The following is a 14,350-nucleotide window of genomic DNA, read 5'->3' as shown; positions in this document are numbered from 1 at the left end:
TCAGATAGAAAATAAAGCAATTTTCACTCATTTGCCTACAAAAAAGCTCTGCAGTGACATAAAGTGAGAAGAGTGGTGGAAATCGCACAATATTACCTGAGCAGAGTTTAATAGACTGTATATAAAAGATAGATAAAGCCATTATATAGTTATCCTCTGATTTCTGGGCTTTACGTTATAAGGCCTCATTTCTTTTCCTGCTGCCATGTTGGTTTTTGGAGCCAGAATGTCTCATATTTGGAAGAGATCATAGTGTTTGTTAATATTGTGAAGTTTGGCATTTAACATGGGAGTGATTTGCTTTTTGGAACCAGCTTCATGTAGGACTGCAGTTTTTTTGGCATTTCAAAGTCTGATCAGAGGAGGTATTTGCAGAGGGTTAATTGATTTCCCACCATTTATTAAATAAAAAAACTACTTTTGGAACACTTTATGTTGGCATAAACTGTTCAGTGAACGCTTAATGTGCTCATTTTTGAGATTTACATAAAAACTGTTCTTTAATGCCCCTCAGTGTAACCATTTAGCCTATAATTTGTTCTAATATCAGTCTTCACTCATGGCTTTCTCACCATAGAAGAGATTTTTTTCTTATTGAGTTAACGTTGATAGTGATAGTAACTGTTTCGCATTTAACTTCCTGACATTTGTGAACACTGCTATGATGCTATGATTATTATTCCTTGAACTCAGAAGATGATTGTTATTCTGTCACTGATACCTTAAAAAAAATCCATGGCAAAAAAGTAGCTGGAAATCACAATTTTTGCAGGCGATTTTAATGAGAGGTGTAGTTATATTTCTAGGGAGGTGCACATCAGGTTACGTCGTAGGGTTTTCAGCTGGGTTTGCAGTTGGAGTGTAGCTATGGTGTAAATTTCCCACTGTCAACTCTTTTTCCTGGAATATGGCCCTAGTAATGAGCAAATACATTTTTTGTGTCCATGCAAAAACTTTAAATTGTCAAATGGCGTCTGTTCTTTTTGCCATCACTGTATTTCCATTCTTTGAACAAATTTAGGAATTGAAGAAGGGCGCTGCAGTTCAGAACACCAGAAAGAAGAATTCTAGCTTCCCTTTTATTTTAAGTTGCAAAACAATAAAAAAAAATCAACAAAAAATAAAAACATTGAGACAGTCTAAATCCCCAGAAATCTAAGATGGCATCCTCGCTTTACTTTTAGTGCACAGTGCCGTATACATGCACAACGTGGCAAGTTGTCCATTCAGCGATGGATTCAGGTTCACAGCATCTCAGATATCACTGTGGCCGCAGAAACCAGAAACCACTTAATAAAACATGAGTGTTGATTGTCCAGAGAGACGCTACTGCAGTCAAATGATAGGCCCTTAAGAAGCAGGACCATCGCATGATATAAAGCTCCCATCCTTGAATTTGATTTAACAAGATGTCAAAACTGCAGCATCTACGTGTTGTACTAGGCCACTACAGCTAGTGCAAACTCACACAGGTCTGCAATATAACAAACAAATAGTACTTTGTGTGTACTTAATGTTACAGATCGATGTAGACTGAGTTGTCCTAGCCCAGGACAAGAGCCCAGTCAGTCTCTCCCAGGGATCAAGCTTCTTAAATATCTTTTGAATAAAACACAGGATGCAGTTTTGTATTTTTTTTTTATCACTTGAAGGGTTTTTCATACCAAACTGAGGGCCTGTGAAGACTTTCAGATTTGAGGATGATGTCACATAAAACCAAACATTTAATCAAGGATGAAAACACAAGCACAGATAAGACCAGACAATGAGGTAAACTGTCCTGTGAGGACACCTCATCTCTCATCGAAATCACCCGAATTACCAGAGTTCAAATATCCAAACAAAGAGAGAACCCACATGCACCTAGAAAACCCAGGTGGTCGCAATCAATAGCAAAGGCCAAGAAGCCAAAACACCAGCATGAAGTGTGGGGAAAAAACCCAGCAGACCCATAGATGCGTCAGGGGCACCCAGAGAGAAGGGCCACAGCACAGGGAAGTGAACAGACCCGAAGCCCAAAAGGGACACCAGCCAGCAAAGACCCAGGCACCACAGCACACCCCCGATGGCACATGACGACCAGTTCCAGGAGGCACCCACCCGAGCCCCCCATTCCCAGTACCCCCACCAATCTTGGAAACGGGAGGTACCCATCCCATCCCACAGTCATCATCTTTCATTCAATCATTCTTTCCTGAATGAGTGTATACTTTGTGAATAAACTTTTAGCACTCTCATGTCAGTGTCTCGCTTGCTGTTGACTATAATGCCAGATCATGGAATGACCTGAATATGAACTAGTGATTTAAAGGCATACTGTAGAATTTCAAAAGCCTTTTCTTCTTTTGTTCATCTGAGGCAGTGGCCCTCCGTTTTTTTTCTTTTCTTTCTAAGGTACAAAGCATAGAAGTAGCAATTTTACACAGTCCCTCTTGTCGTCTATGTACCTTCTAGGGCAGGGGTCGGCAACCTGCGGCTCCGGAGCCGCATGCGGCTCTTTAGTCCTTATAGTGCGGCTCTGCGTGGTTTAGGAAAATAAATTAGAAGTATTTAGCTGAAGTGTATTTTATTTATGTTAGTTCGTTTTTAACTTGTAGTTCTAAATTGGAAGATTATTGTAATATTGAAATATAAAAATAAAATTATATTCTATTATTTTTTCATCGCTCAAAATAAGCATCACACTCGCGGAAGCCGGTGTACCCGCCGAAACGCCGTGCATTTATCGAGACTTTCAACCGAGGCCAATTATGGATCTTCGGATCCACATTATGTCAGCAGCTCCACCGTGAACTATGTTAAAAACAAACACTGCTCATGCCTCACAGATGACAGCTTACAGTCCTGTGTAAAGATGAAAGTGACTTCGTACAGCCCCGATTTGCAGACGCTGTGTGCGGAGGTTCAGGAGCAGAAGTCCCATTGTAAACATATCACGGCAGACCCGACGATGTTTCCATGAACACGCTTTTCAGCATCTGTTTATTGACCGCTTTTCACACACGGTTGCTGTGCGCACACAGCCGGCTGTAGCTTTTCAGCTCACAGCCCGACACATACCAACAACAACACAACAGCATAGATAGCACAGACGTTAAGGCGGCGAGGCGTGATTGCGGGTGCCCCTCAGGTGGGTCCGCCTCCCCTGCAGCGGCGCTGCAGACCACGCCCCGCCACACACATTAACCAGGTAAAATACATATTTAGGCAGAATTTTGTAAATATCTATTTTTCAGCAGCATAGTGCTTTTTTCCAATTAGTTTTTAAAAGTCAGGTCAAGGCTCCAAAAGCCCAAAGGCGATATAAGGGGGGCGGCTCACAACAGTTTTTGCTTGCTACATGGATCATTTTACTTCAGCTTGGTGTCTTTCCTTTTGTTATATTTCTTTAAGTGTTCAAAATGTGTTAATTACATAAATAAAATGTGATTTTCTCTGTAGCACTTCATGGATTTCATAAGCAACACACCTTAGTTGTTTATACAAAGTATAAAGGTAAAAAAACAATATATACAGTGTTATCTTAATTTCAGATGTCAAAAAGTATTTGCGGCTCCCAGTGTTTTCTTTTGCGTGGAAACCGGGTCCAAATGGCTCTTTGGGTCTTAAAGGTTGCAGACCCCTGTTCTAGGGTAACAGTGCAAATTGATTACATTTCCCACATTTGTCTATTTCATCTTATAGTTGTTAATTTCATTGCTGTTGTTTAGCCCTGCGACAAACTGGCGACCTGTCAAGGGTGTACCCCGCCTCTCCTCCTATGACAGCTGGGATAGGCTCCAGCACCCCCCGCAACCCTGAAAAGGATAAGTGGAAGCGAATGGATGGATGGATGCTGTTGAGAATTATGCCTGTGAACTATTACTATTAAAAAAGTAAATAAAATATCTAACTTCCTTTTGTGGTGCACCAGCACACTGTTATATTTTGCACTCTGGTCCAGCCTTTGGCCAATTTCAAATTTCCGTCTATTTAATTTTTTGTCTGTACTGTAAGCCCACTCTTTGTCTTGTACGGTATGGGTTTTATTTTACATGTCTTTCTGTCTTTCAGTTATGCCCACATATATCTGTTTGGTTTTGTTGATTCATTTGATATGCCACCTACCTGCTATGGACTGCAGCTGAAAATTAGCTCTGCTGAATCTGTTGTTTGCCAAAAGGGGAAGAATGGCATTGATGCAGTCTTATTATTTGAAAAAAATGTTGACAGGAACCAAAGGTGTACATGTCTGTTTTAGTTGATCAAACGCTTGCAGCTGCATAGGATACACAGGTGCACATCCAAGTGAGAGTAGTATTGTGCTATTGATAGCACAGAGAGTGAACCACTCAAGACCTAAAGTAAATAACGGTTTACTTTTTTATTAATTTTGTTACACAGTAGCTGTCAGCAGGTTCTGGAGTACCACAGTGTGTCAAACCTGCCATACTTTGATTTTACTGTTAGTAAAAGAAAAATAGATTTGCCATTTAAAATGACCAAAGCTAAAAAAGGCATACCATTTTAGTTTCCCACAACAAAATCCCAGATTCAGACGCCAAATTAAAAAACCTATTACCTCCAGCCAGGTGACCCCTCTATGACCCTCCATCAAACCTACCCAAGTTGGATGAGGCTCTGCCCTGTGCTGCTCTGTCTTGCAGTTCCTGAGCAATTTCTAGCTGGTTTTGGTGGTGCTGACGAGCCCTCTCCAAGTCCTGAACCGAACAAAAATAATGTATTTTTATCAGACTGTGATTCATTATTTCGTAGTTATTTGTTTTTCAGTTAACTACACCTTTATAGTTATATACCAACCTGCATGCATCGGGCAGCGTGCCCCAGACCAGCATATGCCCTCATCTCAATTGCTCTGTCGACCAGCTCTTGGGCCAACTCCAGCACTCTTGTATGGTACGATATGGCCTTGTCAAAGTCCCGCTGGGAGTGGTAAGCGCTCCCCAGGTTGCTGTACGCTCGTGCCTCCTCACGTCGGTTCTCCAGACTCTGCCAAACAAACCACCATTTCACCGTCACTAAGAAATTACCTTTGTGGTTATTTATTAGCATGCAATGGAATTTCCACAGAGATCACGACATTTATATTTTCTTTTGCTATCCCAGACAGTTAAAGATGAACATATTGCTAAAATGATCCTTTAGTTTATTTAAGCTAGGTTCTCAGGAAATCATTATCCTGATATAAACTGTGTAAATCTATGTGTTGTGTGAATGTCTAAGAAAGAAGAAGAAGAAATCAAAACCAGTGTTGTATTAGTGAGTGAGTTAGGCATTCATAATTCTGGCCACTAACTTTTAGTTAATGTTAGTCAACTAGGGGGACTAGCAGTGGATTAATCTGAATTTGGTGCTGTGATGAGTATTTGTGGCAGCTGCAGAGTGGTTATTCAACTGAGTCAAAACAAACCACTATATCTTTTAGGCATGACCTTTTTGAGATAAACTCCAAAATTCACTGTGGTCAGTCAAGAGTAGGGCTGCTCGATTATGGCAAAAATGATAATCGCGATTATTTTCACTGAAATTGAGATCACGATTATTTGACGATATTTATTTAACCCTTTAAGACCTACTATAGAACCAAGTCCACCAGAGCTTATATTATTTTTTTTTTTATATGCTGTAGTGCCATTTGTGGGAGCATTTCAAGTTGCTATACATCAATACAACTGTTATAGCCCATATTTTAATAATATGTATGCATTAAGTCCATAGTAATTACATAAATTGCAAAAAAGTGCAATAAACTACAAAAAAAAATTGAAAATCGCTTTTGTTTTGTTTACATATATTTCTACTTGGAGAAATTTAAGAGGTTTATCCCTCAAAACTTTAAATACAATAAAGTTGCAAAAAATAGTTTCCCACCACAGGAAATTTATTTTGAGTGTCTTCATAGTTTTATTTTGGAGATACAGCAATTTAATATACTGCAGGAAAAACAAAAAACAATCCTATGATGCAAATTTGCAAAGAAAACAGCATGTGCATCATTTCACTGTGGGAGTGTTACGAACAGCTGATAGGAACGGCAAAGCGTGTTTCTGGAATATTATGTTTTTGTTCCTGCAAGCGCTTTTTATGCAATTTTTGCAAAGCTATATGTGGAACGAAACCGTGACCGAGGACAAGCTGATGGCATAAGATGTAAGTACAACTCCTCCGGTTTCATATGCAAAAAAATTCATTGCGCTAGCTTACACGGTTCAGGTTCTACAGGGATTTAAAAATAGTTACACAAAACGGAGCGTGCTGCTCTGACCGGCTTTAAAGGGTTAACAATGACTTTAAAAAAATAATATAAAATGGTGTGCAACACCACTGAAGTTTTTTATTTTTTTTTTATTTTTTAAACTCTCTTTTCAACCAACAGCAGTCACTCTCCAAATAACTTCTGCTTAGCTTTCCGCGCTTCCCTCGGGTCCTCTTAATCAGCGGTCTCCAACCTTTTTTGCGCCACGGACCAATTTATGCCCGACAATATTTTCACGGACCGGCCTTTAAGGTGTCGCGGATAAATGAGGGAGGGGCTAATAATCGGCTCAGTCATTTTTAATGATCGTTGAAAGCCCAGATCGTAATCGTGATTAAAATTCGATTAATTGAGCAGCCCTAGTCAAGAGGTGCTTTTTGTGAATTAATTAAGTAGTTACAATAAAATAAATCTATTAACAGAATGTGAAGGAACAACTTATATATCCCAAACAAATGTAATGCTAAAAAGATATCAGCTGAAGCTTTAGCTGGGCTATACTTTTGTGTAATATATCCTTTTACCAGAAAATGGTGCAGATTTAGTCAAATCTTTTGCGGAAATGTGGGCAGGACTAAGAAAAAATATCAAAAGTTTACAAAATAGCAGCACAGATCTCAAAACACCAAAAGTTAAATAGAAATACTGTCGCCTTGTCATGGTTAAAATATGCAGAGCTTAAATTAAAACTGCACCTTTTATGAGATGAAAACCAAAGAAAAACATATTGGTAATGTAATATGAATATATTACATTACCACTATACCTTTGCAATGTCCAGATGCTGCTCATGGCATTGGACAGCATTGGTGAAGTCTCCCAGCGCAGTGTACACAGCACCCATGTTGCCTAGCTGGCGAGCCTCGGAAAGCTTGCACTGACTTTGCCGTGCCAGCAGCACGCACTGTTTATGGCTGGCAAGTGCATTAGGGTAGTCACCAATAGCTGTGTACACATGACCCAGACTGCTTAGAGCACTAGATGCAGCCTGAAATCACACATGCACAACATACATACATTGATCAGTGTTCAGTAAAAACAAACAACAAAAAAAAGGTACACAATAATTCACATGCTTATAATAAACAGGAACACAATCATGTAGACCAGAGGTGGCAAAATAAATGTACTTCATGAACCGTACACAGACCAATTTGATCTTAAGTAGGTTTGCCAGTAAAATAAGTGAAAAAATTCTTACATTTTTACATTCTTAAAATGTTCACACTTTCAGTTTTAATTGTCCATCCATTTACATAAAAGATAATGAGCAGCCAGAAATGTATGCAGAAAAATAAGATCAGTTTCAATTGATATCAGTTATAATTTTTGGGGAAAAAAAAAAAAAAAGCATTGTCTAACATGCCAAATAACTAATCACTTCCTTGTTATGTTGATAGAAACTATAATCCTGTCTGTGCAATTAGCTTTCCTTCAAAATGTAATTTGTGTTTACATTTTGTAAACACAAATTACATTCTGTTTTTATTTTCTGTTTCTGCTGCAAATCAGCTGTATAAAGGTGTCATTTCTGGGTAAGAAAGGGATAGTTCAGGGAGAATGGGAAAGGAGGCAGGATAAACAAGTGAGGAAAACAGGCATCACCTCCTCCCACCTCAAATAAAATCTTGCCAATGGAGGACACGCACATCTTGGCGGCGCCACGAGTGAAAGCTCATCCTTCACATCTTATTTAGACCCTGCTGTGAGAGTCTGACCCTCTGCCACCACCACCTCAGCTTTGTATCAGGTTCTAGCAACCCTATTATTACTCTGTTTTAGTTAACACATGAAACCCTTTTATAGCTCCTTGAGCTGCCTAATGATTTCTAGCACCCCTCATACTGCTAATTACAGAGCTTCTTCAGGCATAATACCATGCAAATCAAGATGAGGGTTTCATCTTAAGCTCGCTCGTTGCTGTCTTCATGCCTGCATGTGCATGAAAATAAGAACTCATGTCCACACACACACACACTAGTACTGCCACAAACGATTATTTTGATAGTCGACTAGTCACTGATTATTTGTGCGATTAGTCGACTAATCAGATCATGCATCCATTGGATGTAAAACCTACAGGTTATTGCACCAGCATGCATCTGCTCTTATATAACTACCATTAGCTTACAGCTTTAAATGTTTAAGGTATGTGCTAACTAAAAATAAAGACAAGATGATAGTTTATTAAATTTTAATGAAATTTGCAGATTGTTTCGGTGGAGTTTAATAAACTCAGCCGTCTGCTCCTTGCTATCTAAAATATAACAGGACACCGAAGTATATTTTCGAGCATCTCACACTTCTGATAATCAGTTGTGTGCTTGACGTTTATTCAGTGGTGTAAAAACAATAACTTTAATCTCAGCCAAACCGATTTACTCAGGAACAAATAAAATACTGAAAAAAGCCAAACAATAACATTTTAAAGTTATCTAAATGACTTATACAGCGAGTGCAGAATTATTAGGCAAGTTGTATTTTTGAGGAATAATTTTATTATTGAACAACAACCATGTTCTCAATGAACCCAAAAAACTCATTAATATCAAAGCTGAATGTCTTTGGAAGTAGTTTTTAGTTTGTTTTTAGTTTTAGCTATTTTAGGGGGATATCTGTGTGTGCAGGTGACTATTACTGTGCATAATTATTAGGCAACTTAACAAAAAACAAATATATACCCATTTCAATTATTTATTTTTACCAGTGAAACCAATATAACATCTCCACATTCACAAATATACATTTCTGACATTCAGAAACAAAACAAAAACAAATCAGCGACCAATATAGCCACCTTTCTTTGCAAGGACACTCAAAAGCCTGCCATCCATGGATTCTGTCAGTGTTTTGATCTGTTCACCATCAACATTGCGTGCAGCAGCAACCACAGCCTCCCAGACACTGTTCAGAGAGGTGTACTGTTTTCCCTCCTTGTAAATCTCACATTTGATGATGGACCACAGGTTCTCAATGGGGATCAGATCAGGTGAACAAGGAGGCCATGTCATTAGTTTTTCTTCTTTTATAGCCTTTCTTGCCAGCCACGCTGTGGAGTACTTGGACGCGTGTGATGGAGCATTGTCCTGCATGAAAATCATGTTTTTCTTGAAGGATGCAGACTTCTTCCTGTACCACTGCTTGAAGAAGGTGTCTTCCAGAAACTGGCAGTAGGACTGGGAGTTGAGCTTGACTCCATCCTCAACCCGAAAAGGCCCCACAAGCACATCTTTGATGATACCAGCCCAAACCAGTACTCCACCTCCACCTTGCTGGCGTCTGAGTCGGACTGGAGCTCTCTGCCCTTTACCAATCCAGCCACGGGCCCATCCATCTGGCCCATCAAGACTCACTCTCATTTCATCAGTCCATAAAACCTTAGAAAAACCAGTCTTGAGATATTTCTTGGCCCAGTCTTGACGTTTCAGCTTGTGTGTCTTGTTCAGTGGTGGTCGTCTTTCAGCCTTTCTTACCTTGGCCATGTCTCCGAGTATTGCACACCTTGTGCTTTTGGGCACTCCAGTGATGTTGCAGCTCTGAAATATGGCCAAACTGGTGGCAAGTGGCATCTTGGCAGCTGCACGCTTGACTTTTCTCAGTTCATGGGCAGTTATTTTGCGCCTTGGTTTTTCCACACGCTTCTTGCGACCCTGTTGACTATTTTGAATGAAACGCTTGATTGTTCGATGATCACGCTTCAGAAGCTTTGCAATTTTGAGACATGCTGCAACCCTCTGCAAGATATCTCACTATTTTTGACTTTTCTGAGCCTGTCAAGTCCTTCTTTTGACCCATTTTGCCAAAGGAAAGGACGTTGCCTAATAATTATGCACACCTGATATACGGTGTTGATGTCATTAGACCACACCCCTTCTCATTACAGAGATGCACATCACCTAATATGCTTAATTGGTAGTAGGCTTTCGAGCCTATACAGCTTGGAGTAAGACAACATGCATGAAGAGGATGATGTGGACAAAATACTCATTTGCCTAATAATTCTGCACTCCCTGTATATCATGTTTAATCTGAGTAGCGAAAGACGGCGGTGGGTTTGAAAACGATTTGCCGGGAGTCCGGTGTTCTCACCGGCTCTAGTGAGCCTTGAACCCCAGCTAGCTATCGAGCTGGTGAGTAACAGACGTCTCCGAAAACGTCGGAGCGCTTTTGAAAATATGTGGTGTCTTGATAAACTGAGCAGATATTTGAAGTTTACACAGCTACATTCTGGCCTGAAAATATGTTAAACGTTTATTTTGTGACCCAGAAAGAATAATAACAGTAATATTAAAACTAACTAGATGCCACCATTGTTGGAAACTGAGCAGGGCCGCGCTATGAATTCAGGGATAGGTTGGGCCACGAAGTATACACCCGACCCATCCTTCAAATCTGGGGAAACGAAGGGTGCATTTGTCGGCCGCTGTAACGTAATCGGCCTACAACTGCGGGCACAGGAGGATGCGGTTCCTGAATTTGGACACAGCTACAATACCGGACACAGCTTCTCTATCTTCAGGGTTTAACGGCAGCTGGCATTCTTGTCCATGCAGTGCTGCCATCCTCTGTTTCAGTCCATTATTACACTCTTAAATCCTACTATTATTTCCTGCGTCTTTTGGGATCTTACAAAGCTTCAAACGATGCGTCGAGTATTAAATTAGGCGATTTTGATAGTCAACGTAATTGTGAATAGTTGACTAATCGTGGCAGCCCTAACACACACACACACGGAATGTCAGATCCATGTCAGATAGTCTTGTCTGCTTCTCATATTTGACAGAAAAAATCTGAGAAGAAATGTGACCCACTACATTTTTGCCTTAGTAATTTAAAAGCAGCCTACTGATTCATAACTAATCTAGAGATTATTGGGATTGATCTGTTTGCTATCAATGGAGGCATATGAAAAAGATGTGAGGTGTGAGCAATGGTTTGTTTCAAATTAAACAAGAGAATGAGACAAGAGCAGCAGTGTGTACTGACATATCTCTTATTAATTAATGTATCTATACATGACATTTACTTGTTAATAGATTGTATATACAGTTGGACCACATGACAGATCCCAGAAGTAAGGGAAATATATACCAGATATGGGTGCACCTATCTTGGTAAGTCCTCAGTCATGCAGGCCAAGAGGCCTTGATGAACCCCTGGCAACCTATAGTCACTAGCAAAAAAATATGTATTCCCCACTTGGGTGGCAGGTGGTTGGTGGAGATCGCTGTCTACTGCTGGGTGAAACTGATCGCAAAGGGTGCCATAACAAAAACCTCTTTGATTGCTTGATTTAGTAGCAGACTCACAGACTAGTGGAATTGCAATTTGCATGGAAGATACCCAATTTTCTACAAACACAAACTAACCACCAAACAGCACAAATGCAAGCCAGAAACAGAGAACAGCATGTTAGACAATAAGAAACCAAAAGATTTCAAATTGTATATAATTTGAAGACAAACAGTTGACATTTCCAGTTTGTGTGACATTCTTCAGTTTCAGTAATTTAATGAATGGTTGATGATTACCTGTAGACTAGTTGGCGTCTTTCATACAAACTATGGCTGATTATGGCAATCTGCTAGCAACCAAAGCAATCACAACAAGGTTTTCAGTGTGCCAGCATATATCTTGTTGGGATCAATTTTACTGATGGCAAGCATTCTCCAGCAAACACTTGGAACTGGTTGGGGAACACAGGCGATTGCCAAGCAGTTTCTATGCCTGTGTGACTGGGACCTAACATTATTTAAACTAGAGTGTATTCTGTGGTGAAAGCAAGGAGTGACATTAGTCCTGGGTCTGAAAAGTAAAGATAACACTGAAGTGCCTAAATCCATTTGTATTTGTCCCAATGACCAGCCGGGGGTGACTCCTCTAATTGAAATATGCTATATAAAAGTCTATGAAAGAAAAATCCCTGGGTTTATGAACACAGTAAACACTTTCCTGGTCAGTCTATATTCTTAACAATAAGATCTTTATCTAATTGAATAAGCACAAAATTCATTTTGTAAATTATGATCCTAAATAGAGTCCAACAGCCATTAAAGCATGGCAGCCTTGAGGATTGATCAACTTTCCTCAAGTGCTTACTAACTGTGCTATATCAAAGTGGCTACTTTATTCTTTTACACACAGTCTGATTACGTTGTGTACCATGACTTACACAATGTTATGTTATTCTGAATTTATGCCACAATTGAATTACATTGAAGAAAAAAAAAAAGAAATAATAATTTTTGCTTTCAATACACTGAGCATCATAATTAAATACTATCTTATATGATTTAGCCAATAAATTAACTGAAGAATTTCTATCAGGCTTTATCGCTCTCTCCTCAGTGTTTAGCGTAAAGGTCTGCAGAGTCTCAGCTCGTTACAGCAACACTGAGACAGTGTGCTGCAGTCTAAAACAACACCTCAAATGACTCACACAAACAGTGTTATTTCCTTGGCACTATGATAATGATTTCAATCTGTTGAAGTCCAACAATGTGCATATCTGTGAACACACAGTGAGAAGTAATAATCAATAAACCATGTCCTAAGGTAAAACCTCACACAGTAAGAACCATTTCTTTGGTGCATTCACAGTGAAAGTAATTAAGTTTAGAGGCCATCTGAGCACAAACAGCAGCCTATCTTTGATTCAGATACACACACACACACACACACACACACACACACACACACACACACAAACAAACACAAACTTAAAAAGTAAAATGTGAATTTGACCTTTCAAAGAAAATCACAAGGGACAGACAAAGCTTAGTCAAAAGTTATGTTTAAAGGTTTACAGAATTTTTAAAGAAGTAAAAATTAAAATAACTTTTTAAAGAGGGGTTATTAGCATGAGTATAACCAATATAATAGCACTTGAGGCTGCCTTTAAATGCAGTTCAGTCCCTCTATAGATGGCCATGTTAAAATGTTCAACTTCAATGGTGACTGTTACTGTACATGTTGCATGTTTACAGGCTAGACCAGGAGTCCCCAATCCCAGTCCACGAGGGCCAGTGTCCCTGCAGGTTTTGATCCATCACAGCTGATTTAAATGGATAAATTACCTTCTCAACATGTCTTGAAGTTCTCCAGAGGCCTGGTAATGAACTAATCATGCGATTCAGGTGTGTTGACCCAGGGTGAGATCTAAAACCTGCAGGGACACCGGCCCTCGTGGACTGGGATTGGGGACCCCTGGGCTAGACTATAGTTAATTTTTTAAATTGTATAACAACTGTGAGGTGGATAATTTTTGTAGAGGTCACCCATTTAGATTGTGTTAGGTGTGCAGTCAATTATTGATTAATTAATAAATGGCTTCGATTTCTTTAAACCAGAAATGCAACAGTCTATTTTAAAAAATATTTGCTACTTTTTGTTGTCAAGTTTGATAGGAAAGTTGATGTGTTTTGGATAAGTAAACTAAAGCAGGTTATTTGAATTTATTCTTTTTGATCTGTGTTCAATTCTAAGCAGCAGTTTTTAAAATTGTTTTCTGACATATATAGATAAAAGTAATTGATACTGCAGTGAAAATGCAGTATTAGTTTGAGCCCCAGAGGAATTTGATAGAAAAATCTATTCCTTCAATTCAATTGCAGCCTATATGGACAGATAACACACATGCATGTCCTTTTAAATCAGGTTTCATCAGTGCTAAAAACTGTCACTGAAAACAGCCAAACTGACCTTTAGTGGAATTTACCACTTGTGATTAACATCAGAATACCCTGTTCTTTTCTTTCTGCTTATGTGTGTTCACAAGTGAGCACATGTTTGTGAAAAACACGACAGCACACATCTACAGAAATCCATGTCCCCACCCAAGTGATGAGGGTAAACACATAAAATCCAGTTGACACATCTGTGCTGGAGCTCCAGGCAGGAAACAGAGATTTAATAAATGACGACACGTCTGTGTGTACAGTCAACTGGCCAGACAAGTCTTTGATTTCCCTTAAGAACATCTTACTTTAAGAGAAAAAACACAGGCGTACGCACGCACGCACGCACACACACACACACACACACACACACACACACAGTCATATGTCTGGACCAGTCCATGTACACAGACATACA

The 14,350-nt window shown here is 39.4% G+C and overlaps 1 protein-coding gene across 2 annotated transcripts in view; it reads right to left on the bottom strand.

Moving 5' to 3' along the window:
* ttc28 (tetratricopeptide repeat domain 28) overlaps nt 1-14,350 on the bottom strand; it is a 166,622-nt gene that overhangs the window by 47,183 nt on the left and 105,089 nt on the right. For both annotated transcript variants that reach the window (XM_040007449.1, XM_040007450.1), the window contains exons 6-8: nt 7,023-7,244; nt 4,801-4,989; nt 4,604-4,700 (exon numbers count right to left, since the gene is read on the bottom strand). In XM_040007449.1, the coding sequence (XP_039863383.1) occupies nt 4,604-4,700; nt 4,801-4,989; nt 7,023-7,244 (508 nt within the window). The remainder of the gene's footprint in view (nt 1-4,603; nt 4,701-4,800; nt 4,990-7,022; nt 7,245-14,350) is intronic.

The sequence above is a fragment of the Simochromis diagramma genome, unplaced genomic scaffold (assembly GCF_900408965.1).
Source record: "Simochromis diagramma unplaced genomic scaffold, fSimDia1.1 OVJJ01000682.1, whole genome shotgun sequence".
Lineage (NCBI taxonomy): Eukaryota > Metazoa > Chordata > Actinopteri > Cichliformes > Cichlidae > Simochromis > Simochromis diagramma.
Note: the sequence above shows the minus strand (reverse complement) of the source record. Positions and strands in the feature narration are given on the sequence as shown.